The sequence below is a fragment of the Oncorhynchus clarkii genome, chromosome 5 (genome assembly GCF_045791955.1).
Source record: "Oncorhynchus clarkii lewisi isolate Uvic-CL-2024 chromosome 5, UVic_Ocla_1.0, whole genome shotgun sequence".
NCBI lineage: Eukaryota > Metazoa > Chordata > Actinopteri > Salmoniformes > Salmonidae > Oncorhynchus > Oncorhynchus clarkii.
This window is the reverse complement of record NC_092151.1, coordinates 24190069-24202527: the sequence shown is the minus strand read 5'-3', so window position 1 is coordinate 24202527 and position 12459 is coordinate 24190069. Positions and strand designations below refer to the sequence as shown.

Below are 12459 nucleotides of genomic sequence, written 5' to 3'. Positions count from 1 at the left end.
CACCATGCTTCACCGTTGGGATGGTGCCAGGTTTCCTCCAGACGTGGCGCTTGGCATTCAGGCCAAATAGTTCAATCTTGATTTCATCAGACCAGAGAATGTGGCTCATGCAATGGAATGTATTTTTTGTGATTGAGTTGAGTTGAATCAACAAATCACAGCATATATTTTAGCGCATATTTTACTTCCTGTTTTGCTCCTATGGGTACGCTCGCAATGGCCGGCAGTCCACCCATTATGCCATCATTGACTTGAATGGGGACGACTGTTCTATTCAATCTATTTCTATAGCAGCACAGGCTGTCGGGAGCGGAGAGATTGGAACAGTTATTACAGTGACAGCCTTCATTTGGCTGGCCAATTACCGTCATCCAAAATTCCATGACCGTCACAGCCCTAGAAGGTTCCCTGTTCCACACACTCTCAATACGTGCGTTACTGGTAGCCTTATGTCTGCCTCACCGCTCACAGAATGGAATTCACAACACAATGCAACACAACAGAATGCATTATTATCTTGATTTAAAATGTTTCCGACCCGCAATGTAATTGTTCTGAACTGCGAGCCGAATGTTTTAATTTCACCCACCAGCTGAGTTTTTTGCGGCTCACCCGCGGGAACCATGGGTATCCAACCCGATGCAGAGCTCTATCTCACACATATAGTACATGAGAGGTTACAGGAGGAAAGCTAAGCGGGAGATTAGTCAGAGTATAATTACACCTGCTACACATACATTACACACACACACACACACACACACACACACACACACACACACACACACACACACACACACACACACACACACACACACACACACACACACACACACACACAGATACACAGATACACAGACACACACTGTACATACACACACCTGATTATTGTTTGAGTCAGACATAGGAATTATTGCAGTTAATTATTGTTACCAAATCGCTCTCTGAAATGAACAGATTGTGAAGGGCTTGCCTTTTGAAAGATCAAAGAGTGTCAATGAGGTGTAGACTGTCATCATGTTGAGGTGGTTGAGCAGCGTCTATTGTGGGAGTGTTTTCTATGGAAATGTGAGGCTGAGTTGGGTGTCATCATCTCACACACTTTCCTGATTCATTAGACATTGTTGCAGATGTTTTGTTATGGATGTACTTTTGAGACACTTTTGAGGTGTTTGAGGTGTTTGAGGTGTTTGAGGTGTTTGTATTATCGATATTTGTGGAACGTTACTAATATTCTACTTTACTCTAACCTACTCTAGTCTACCTCACCCTAACCTACTTTACTCAACTCTACTTTACACTACCCTACTCCCCTCTACTCTATTCTACTGTACTCTAGTTTAATCTACTCTATTATACTGTACTCTACACTACTCTATCTAGTCTATACTCCAGTCTAATGTCATGTTCCTTGTCTCCAGGTTCCAGGAGTGATGCTCTGCAGCATGGTACGTCAGGGACCCTCCCCCACTTCCTGCAGGAGCCCGATGATGCCTATATCGTCAAGAGCAACCCCATCAAGCTCAAGTGCCGGGCCAGGCCAGCCCTGCAGATCTTCTTCAAGTGCAATGGGGAGTGGGTCCACCAGAGCCAGCACCAGTCTCAGGAACACACTGACGAGGGCACAGGTGGGACACACACTGATGTGACATAGAAACTCATGCACATTAATGCAGACACTTTTATGCACCTACCCACACAAACACATATACTGTACATTCACATGCTTACACACATGCACACACAAATATGCATTCACCCACACAAACATACACACAAACATGTACATACACACACAGAAACACTGTGTTTTTCATCCCAATCTCCCCATAGTCTATCATTTCATTTGGAGTGATAAAACGAGGGTTAAAATGCAGTTTATTGACTGTTCCCAAGCTTAAGTCCAACCCTTAAAATATTATTGCCTCACCATGTGGCAATTTTGTTCCACACAGTTACAATCGAGCTCCTTCCGTCTCTAAATCTGTATTGTCTGGTGTCTGCTTTTATCCAGTTACCTTCCCATCTGGCTCCTTCATGTCTCTGATGTGTGTGTATATGTGTGTATACCTTCTAGGGATGTGCATCTTTCCCGTTTCGATTCGCATCAAGATACATGGGCTCCGATACGATACAGGAACAGTACGGTTTAGTTTGAAACTATTCAGCGCAATTTGGTTTGATTAGAAGAAAGAATCGATGCGATTCGGTTCGATGCAATAACATTTGTTGCATAAACGCATCCATTCTACAATCTAAATTAAAATCTGCTGCTGATGGAGCTCATGAGCTGGTCCTCTCTGAGCTGGATCTATCTGAGCTGGATCTATCTGAGCTGTGTGTGTGTGTGTTTTTGTTTAACTATCCTTGTGGGTAATCACAAGGACAGTAAAACAAGGAAAATTCAGACAAGTGGGGACATTTTGCATAGGGATTAGGGTTAGGGTTAGGGGTTATGGTTAGGTTTAGGAGTTAGAATTAGGGTTCATTTTAGGGTTACATTTTGGGATTAGGTTACGTTTAGGGTTAAGGTTAAGGTTAGGGTTAGATTTAGGTTTTGGAGTTAGGGAATATAGGATTTTAGATGGTAACCAATTACAGTGCCTTGCGAAAGTATTCGGCCCCCTTGAACTTTGCGACCTTTTGCCACATTTCAGGCTTCAAACATAAAGATATAAAACTGTATTTTTTTGTGAAGAATCAACAACAAGTGGGACACAATCATGAAGTGGAACGACATTTATTGGATATTTCAAACTTTTTTAACAAATCAAAAACTGAAAAATTGGGCGTGCAAAATTATTCAGCCCCCTTAAGTTAATACTTTGTAGCGCCACCTTTTGCTGCGATTACAGCTGTAAGGTAATGGGGTATGTCTCTATCAGTTTTGCACATCGAGAGACTGACATTTTTTCCCATTCCTCCTTGCAAAACAGCTCGAGCTCAGTGAGGTTGGATGGAGAGCATTTGTGAACAGCAGTTTTCAGTTCCTTCCACAGATTCTCGATTGGATTCAGGTCTGGACTTTGACTTGGCCATTCTAACACCTGGATATGTTTATTTTTGAACCATTCCATTGTAGATTTTGCTTTATGTTTTGGATCATTGTCTTGTTGGAAGACAAATCTCCGTCCCAGTCTCAGGTCTTTTGCAGACTCCATCAGGTTTTCTTCCAGAATGGTCCTGTATTTGGCTCCATCCATCTTCCCATCAATTTTAACCATCTTCCCTGTCCCTGCTGAAGAAAAGCAGGCCCAAACCATGATGCTGCCACCACCATGTTTGACAGTGGGGATGGTGTGTTCAGCTGTGTTGCTTTTACGCCAAACATAACGTTTTGCATTGTTGCCAAAAAGTTCAATTTTGGTTTCATCTGACCAGAGCACCTTCTTCCACATGTTTGGTGTGTCTCCCAGGTGGCTTGTGGCAAACTTTAAACGACACTTTTTATGGATATCTTTAAGAAATGGCTTTCTTCTTGCCACTCTTCCATAAAGGCCAGATTTGTGCAATATACGACTGATTGTTGTCCTATGGACAGAGTCTCCCACCTCAGCTGTAGATCTCTGCAGTTCATCCAGAGTGATCATGGGCCTCTTGGCTGCATCTCTGATCAGTCTTCTCCTTGTATGAGCTGAAAGTTTAGAGGGATGGCCAGGTCTTGGTAGATTTGCAGTGGTCTGATACTCCTTCCATTTCAATATTATCGCTTGCACAGTACTCCTTGGGATGTTTAAAGCTTGGGAAATCTTTTTGTATCCAAATCCGGATTTAAACTTCTTCACAACAGTATCACGGACCTGCCTGGTGTGTTCCTTGTTCTTCATGATGCTCTCTGCGCTTTTAACGGACCTCTGAGACTATCACAGTGCAGGTGCATTTATACGGAGACTTGATTACACACAGGTGGATTGTATTTATCATCATTAGTCATTTAGGTCAACATTGGATCATTCAGAGATCCTCACTGAACTTCTGGAGAGAGTTTGCTGCCCTGAAAGTAAAGGGGCTGAATAATATTGCACGCCCAATTTTTCAGTTTTTGATTTGTTAAAAAAGTTTGAAATATCCAATAAATGTCGTTCCACTTCATGATTGTGTCCCACTTGTTGTTGATTCTTCACAAAAAAATACAGTTTTATATCTTTATGTTTGAAGCCTGAAATGTGGCAAAAGGTCGCAAAGTTCAAGGGGGCCGGATACTTTCGCAAGGCACTGTATTTGGTCCCCAGCAGGATAGCAATACAAAACTGTGTGTGTGTGTTTAACAAGTCACATAATAAATTGCATATACTCACTCTGTGTGCAATAATAGTGTTTAACCAGATTTTTGAATGACTACCTCATCTCTGTCCCCCACACATTTATCTGTAAGGTCCCTCAGTCGAGCAGATAATTTAAAACACAGATTAAACCACAAAGACCAGGGAGGTTTTCCAATGCCTCGCAAACTTGGGCACCTATTGGTAGATGGGTCAAAATAAAAAAAGCAGACATTGAATATCCCTTTGAGCATGATGAAGTTATTAAATATGCTTTGGATGGTGTGTCAATATACCCAGTCACTACAAAGATACAGGTGTCCTATCTAACTCAGTTGCCAGAAAGGAAGGAAACCGCTCAGGGATTTCACCATGAGGCCAATGGCGACTTTAAAACAGTTACAGAGTTTAATGGCTGTTACAGGAGAAAATTGAGAATAGATAAACAACATTGTAGTTACTCCACAATACTAACCTAATTGACAGTGTACAGAACAAAAATATTCCAATACATGCATCATGTTTGTAATAAGGCATTAAAGTAATACTGCAAAAAAAGTAATACTCCACAATACTAACCTACTTATACTTCCGGCGCCGACAGAGATGGCCGTATTTTGTTTTTTTACGTGTTATTTCTTACATTGGTACCCCAGGTAATCTTAGGTTTTATTACATACAGTCGGGAGGAACTACTGGATATAAGAGCAACGTCAACTCACCATCATTACGACCAGGAATACGACTTTCCCAAAGCGGATCCTCTGTTTTGCCCACCACCCAAGACAATGGATCGGATCCCAGCCGGCGAACCAAAACAACGACGACGTAAAAGGGGCAGACGAAGCGGTCTTCTGGTCAGGCTCCGGAGACGGGCACATCGCGCACCGCTCCCGAGCATACTACTTGCCAAAGTCCAGTCTCTTAACAACAAGGTTGATGAAATCGGAGCAAGGGTAGCATTCCAGAGAGACATAAGAGACTGTAACGTTCTTTGCTTCAAGGAAACATGGATCACTCAAAACATGCTATCGGAGTCAGTACAGCCAGCTGGTTTCTTCATGCATCGCGCCAACAGAAACAAGCATCTTTCTGGTAAGAAGAGGGGCGGGGGGTATGCCGTATGATTAACGAGACGTGGTGTGATCATAACAACATACAGGAACTCAAGTCCTTCTGTTCACCTGACTTAGAATTCCTCTTCGATTATAATCACAGCCGCATATATTCCCCCCCAAGCAGACACATCGATGGCCCTGAACAAACTTTATTTGACTCTGTAAACTGGAAACCACATATCCTGAGGCTGCATTCATTGTAGCTGGGGATTTTAACAAGGCTAATCTGAAAACAAGACTCCCTAAATTCTGTCAGCATATCGATTGTGCAACCAGGGCTGGTAAAACCCTGGATCAATTGTTATTCTAACTTCCGCGATGCATATAAGGCCCTTCCCCGCCCTCCTTTTGGAAAAGCTGACCACGACTCCATTTTGTTGCTCCCTGCCTCTACACAGAGACTAAAACAGGAAGCTCCCCCGCTCAGGTCTGTTCAACGCTGGTCCGACCAATCTGATTCCACGCTTCAAGATTGCTTCGATCACGTGGATTGGGATATGTTGCGCATTGCGTCAAACAACAACATTGACGAATATGCTGATTCGGTGAGCGAGTTCATTAGCAAGTGCATCGGGGATGTCATACCCACAGCGACTATTAAAACATTCCCAAACCAGAAACCGTGGATTGATGGCAGCATTCACACTTAACTGAAAGTGCGAACCACTGCTTTTAACCAGGGCAAGGTGACCGGAAACATGACCGAATACAAACAGTGTAGCTATTCCCTCCGCAAGGCAATCAAACAAGCTAAGCATCAGTATAGAGACAAAGTAGAGTCGCAATTCAACGGCTCAGACACAAGAGGTATGTGGCAGGGTCTAAAGTCAATCACGGATTACAAAAAGAAAACCAGCCCCGTTACGACCAGGATGTCTTACTCCCAGACAGACTAAACCTAATGATGAATCATTTGGTGAATCATTACATCCCTACTACCTGTGTTACATCCTTAGTACATGTGTTACATCCCTAGTACCTGTGTTACATCCCTAGTACCTGTGTTGCATTCCTAGTACATGCGTTACATCCCTACTACATGCATTACATCCCTACTACGTGTGTTACATCCTTAGTACCTGTGTTACATCCTTAGTACCTGCGTTACAGCCCTACTACATGTGTTACATCCTTAGTACCTGTGTTACATCCCTACTACATGTGTTACATCCTTAGTCATTGTGTTACATCCTTAGTACCTGTGTTACATCCTTAGTACCTGCGTTGCATCCCTAGTACATGCGTTACATCCTTAGTACATGCGTTACATCCTTAGTACCTATGTTACTTCCCTATTACCTGTGTTACATCCTTACTACCTGCGTTACAGCCCTACTACATGTGTTACATCCTTAGTACTTGTGTTACATCCTTAGTACCTGTGTTACAGCCTTAGTACCTGCGTTACAGCCCTACTACATGTGTTACATCCTTAGGACTTGTGTTACATCCTTAGTACCTGTGTTACATCCTTAGTACCTGCGTTGCATCCTTAATATATGCGTTACATCCTTAGTACCTGTGTTATATCCCTAGTACCTGTGTTACATCCTTGGTACCTGTGTTACTTCCCTAGTACCTGTGTTACATCCTTAGTACCTGTGTTACATCCTTAGTACATGCGTTACATCCTTAGTACCTGCGTTACAGCCCTACTACATGTGTTACATCCTTAGTACCTGCGTTACAGCCCTACTACATGTGTTACATCCTTAGTACTTGTGTTACATCCTTAGTACCTGTGTTACATCCTTAGTACCTGCGTTGCATCCTTAATACATGCGTTACATCCTTAGTACATGTGTTATATCCCTAGTACCTGTGCTACATCCTTGGTACCTGTGTTACTTCCCTAGTACCTGTGTTACATCCTTAGTACCTGTGTTACATCCTTAGTACATGCGTTACATCCTTAGTACCTGGTTTACATCCTTAGTACCTGTGTTACATCCTTAGTACCTGTGTTACATCCCTAGTACCTGTGTTACATCCTTAGTACCTGTGTTACTTCCTTAGTACCTGTGTTACATCCTTAGTACCTGCGTTACAGCCCTACTACATGTGTTACATCCTTAGTACCTGCGTTACAGCCCTACTACATGTGTTACATCCTTAGTACTTGTGTTACATCCTTAGTACCTGTGTTACATCCCTAGTACCTGCGTTGCATCCTTATTACATGTGTTACATCCTTAGAACCTGTGTTACATCCTTAGTACATGCGTTACATCCTTAGTACCTGTGTTACATCCTTAGTACCTGTGTTACATCCCTAGTACCTGTGTTACATCCTTACTACCTGTGTTACTTCCCTAGTACCTGTGTTACATCCTTAGTACATGTGTTACATCCCTAGTACCTGTGTTACATCCTTAGTACTTGTGTTACATCCCTAGTACCTGTGTTACATCCTTAGTACATGTGTTACATCCCTAGTACCTGTGTTACATCCTTAGTACATGTGTTACATCCCTAGTACCTGTGTTACATCCTTAGTACATGTGTTACATCCCTAGTACCTGTGTTACATCCTTAGTACTTGTGTTACATCCCTAGTACCTGTGTTACATCCTTAGTACATGTGTTACATCCTTAGTACCTGTGTTACATCCTTAGTACCTGTGTTACATCCTTAGTACCTGCGTTGCATCCTTAATACATGCGTTACATCCTTAGTACATGTGTTACATCCCTAGTACCTGTGTTACATCCTTGGTACCTTTGTTACTTCCCTAGTACCTGTGTTACATCCTTAGTACCTGTGTTACATCCTTAGTACATGCGTTACATCCTTAGTACCTGGTTTACATCCTTAGTACCTGTGTTACATCCTTAGTACCTGTGTTACATCCCTAGTACCTGTGTTACATCCTTAGTACCTGTGTTACTTCCTTAGTACCTGTGTTACATCCTTAGTACCTGCGTTACAGCCCTACTACATGTGTTACATCCTTAGTACCTGCGTTACAGCCCTACTACATGTGTTACATCCTTAGTACTTGTGTTACATCCTTAGTACCTGTGTTACATCCCTAGTACCTGCGTTGCATCCTTAGTACATGTGTTACATCCTTAGAACCTGTGTTACATCCTTAGTACATGCGTTACATCCTTAGTACCTGTGTTACATCCTTAGTACCTGTGTTACATCCCTAGTACCTGTGTTACATCCTTAGTACCTGTGTTACATCCTTCGTACCTGTGTTACATCCTTAGTACCTGCGTTACATCCTTAGTACCTGTGTTATATCCCTAGTACCTGTGTTGCATCCCTAGTACATGCGTTACATCCTTAGTACATGCTTACATCCTTAGTACCTGTGCATATGTGCATGCGTGTGTGTGTGTCATAAGTCATGAACTGCTAAATGTAAACTGTAACTGTAAATTGGAGGCTCCTTGTCCTTTTTGTAATCATGAAGAGTACATGTTAAATATTAGATGACTGACTCTTACATTTGACATTTTAGTCATTTAGCAGACGCTCTCCAGAGCGACTCACAGTTAGTGCATTCATCCTAAAATAGCTATGTGGGACAGCCATATATCACAGTCATAGTAAGTACATTTTCCTCAAAGTAGCTATCAGTGCAAGTAAGGGGGGAAAAAGTCAAGTGTGAGTGATAGTTCACGAAAGGCATTTCTTTTTTGGGAGAGCGAGCTAGAACCTGTCAACTCTGTTACGACACCTCAGTGTGTATTTTAACACACATGCCATACCCCCTCTCTCGGAGCCACTAAGACAGACAGTTACAGAAGTTCAAACTGTCTCCTTGGGTAGTCAAACTTCAATGTTCTGTTCAATGTTCTGTTCTGGAGCCAGTAGTCAGATCGTTATTCTCCTAACACATCTAACTCTGCTCTGCTATCAACAGATAGCTCCGACAACTGACGTTAATTATTCTAAATGCGGCCAGTATTTTAGAGCAACTCTTTTTATCATCTCTGTGTGGCCATTTGACACACACAAACTCAGATCATCCAATAGCTGGCTTGATCCACAAGTACTCTGTTAATCTAAACTTCAAAGTAGAAACAGCAACCACAAAAAATATACCTCAGATTGACTCTTTTCTTGTGTTATAAACTTTGCTCGACTTTGCTAGATGACCCGTGGATAGTGAATCTATTGGCGCATGCATGGATTAGACAACACTGTGTTTGTGTGAGATTAAATCTGTAAACTCAGCAGGAGTATCTTTTTGGAGCACACGCAATTACATTTTCTTTCCCAGAAAAATCAGCAGACACACTCAAGGCTTGGTGTTCATGTCTGGATCTCAAGCTTACTTACAGTAGATTGGAAGTGGTGTCTCCCACCTATCCACTGTCTACTCCATCCCACACCCCACCCTCCTTGCTCTTTCTATCTCTTTCTCTCTTTGTCTTTCTTTTTCTTGTCACTCGCTTGCTCCACTGAACAAAGTGGCCTAATCTCTCCAAATGGAAAGCTGGTGTTCTAGTGGACAGCCCTAGGCTCGTCTATGGATTGGTTGAGCGTAAAGGCCAGTGGAGAAGTCCACTTCCCTGCATGGACGTGTGGCTTTGCAGCCTGGACATAGAAATTGCTGTGAGGCTCACAGAGCTGTAATGGAAGGAAGGATTTCTCTGGATGCGATCAGGGATTTACTGAGAGTTATCCGGGCGTTGTGCTGTGTGTCTACTGTATCTGACATTGGCTCTGTCTGTGTAGCTGTCTCAGGTTATAGACAGCCACTGTAGAATGTCACTGGCAGCACACTGGCATACAGTGGGGTCCAAAATTATTGACACCCTTGATAGAGATGAACAAAAATGACTATAACATAAATATTTTAAATAATGAGCTATACTGTATGCTTCAACAAATGGGTAAATGTTATTCTTTTATACTAATACAATTGCTCAGAGAAAGAGATTTTGTTCAACAATTAATATTTTAGGTAGGGGTCAAAGTTATTGACACCCCTGTTTTCAATACATCACCTTGTGAGGATAACGGCACTGAGCCTTTTTCTGAAATGTTTTAACCCGGACGACGCTGAGCCATTTGTGCACCGCCCTATGGGACTCCCAATCACGGCCAGTTGTGATACAACCTGGAATCTAACCAGTGTCTGGAGTGACGCCTCTATCATTAAGATGCAGTGCCTCAGACCGCGAGACCATTCATCCATACAGAATCCTTTGCGCTTATGGACTGGCCTCAATTGAAACCACAGGTTTTCAATGGGTTTCAAGTCCAGACACTGAGATTGCCATTGCCAAATTAACCATTGTCATGGCCAATTAACCATTTATTTGTGAATTTTGTTGTGTGCTTGGGGTTATTGTCTTGCTGGAAGATCCAATTTGTGGCCAAGCTTCAGCCTCCTGGCAGAGAACCAGGTTTTTGGTTAAAATATCCTTATACTGGGTAAAGTTCATAATGCAGTTGAAAACCTGGTTGCCTCTGCTGAAACTTGCCCGCAAGTGGATCTTCCAGCAAGACAATAATCCCAACCACAAAGATGTGGTTAATTGGCCACAAAATCAAGAGCAATTGTGAGTAGTTGTATTAGTATAAAATTATATAATTTCCCCCAAAATGTTAGCATACAATAGAGCTCAGTAGTTCAATTGATTATTATATACAGTAATTTTTGCTCATCTTTATCAAGGGTGTCAATAATTACAGACAACACTGTATATATTAATAGTGCACTGAAGCAAGACAGCAAAGATTATGATGGAACAATACACTCAAGCAGGCCTACACACGCGCGCGCAATACACTCAGGTAGCAGTTGTGTAGCGGCAGCTCACTAATGGCTGTTAAAGTGTGTCTGAGAGGCAGGCCTGGCCCTAGGGAAAGGCTGTGGTGGTTAGCGCAGTAAGCTGTGAATCAAATGGAGCAGGAGCCAAACAACACTAGCACTAATGCTAAAGTTGTTTCACCAGTGCAGCAGGGCTCTGACATGTGAAGCTCATGACAGGATAGAAAGCAGAGAGATGCATGCATGTGTCTCCTGGGAGAACGTAATATGATTCTGTATTGACATATAAATGTGCTGGCATCTGTTTTCACCTAACTTCTAATGGGGATGAAAGAGAGTAGTTATGAACACACAGAGAGTCCCAAGGGGACTCAGTGATCGCCAACCTGATGGAGTCCCTGTACTAAATGTTTTCATGATGCATTATATGCGCACAATGATGAATGTCATAGTTGAGAGGATATAACATAACATGTGTTATGCAAGCTGTAGTACAGTTGAAGTCGGAAATTTACATACACCTTAGCCAAATACATTAAAACTCAGTTTTCAGGATTCCTGACTTTAATCCCAGTACAAATTCCCTCTTTTAGGTCAGTTAGGATCAACACTTTATTTTAAGGATGTGAAATGTCCGAATAATAGTAGAGAGAATTACTTTTTTTCAGCTTTTATTTCACATTCCCAGTGGGTCAGAAGTTTACATTGACTCAATTAGTATTTGGTAGCATTGCCGAAAAATTGTTTAACTTGCGTCAAACATTTTGGGTAGCCTTCCACAAGCTTCGCACAAAAAGTTGTATGAATTTTGGCCCATTCCTCCTGACAGAGCTGGTGTAACTGAGTCAGGTTTGTAGGCCTCTTTGCTCGCACACGCTTTTTCAGTTCTTCCCACATATTTTCTATACGATTAAGGTCAGGGCTTTGTAATGGCCACTCCAATACCTTGACTTTGTTGTCCTTAAGCCATTTTGCTGCAACTTTGGAAGTATGCTTGGGGTCATTGTCCATTTGGAAGACCCATTTTCGACCAAGCTTTAACTTCCTGACTGATGTCTTGAGATGTTGCTTCAATATATCCACATAATATTCCTCCCTCATGATGACATCTATTTTGTGAAGTGCACCAGTCCCTCCTGCATTAAAGCACCCCCACAAAATGATTGCTGCCCCCCCCCCCCCGTGCTTCACGGTTCTTCGGCTTGCAAGCATCCCACTTTTTCCTCCAAACATAACGATGGTCATTATGGCCAAACAGTTCTATTTTTGTTTCATCAGACCACAGGACATTTCTCGAAAAAGTACGATCTTTGTCCCCATGTGCAGTTGCAAGCAGCTTTTTTA

General features: G+C 42.3%; 1 protein-coding gene across 2 annotated transcripts in view; it reads left to right on the top strand.

Moving 5' to 3' along the window:
- The window catches only part of LOC139408561 (netrin receptor UNC5D-like), a 309780-nt gene that overhangs the window by 214417 nt on the left and 82904 nt on the right, over positions 1-12459 (top strand). For both annotated transcript variants that reach the window (XM_071152611.1, XM_071152610.1), the window contains exon 2: positions 1422-1628. In XM_071152611.1, coding sequence (XP_071008712.1) covers positions 1422-1628 — 207 coding nt within the window. The remainder of the gene's footprint in view (positions 1-1421; positions 1629-12459) is intronic.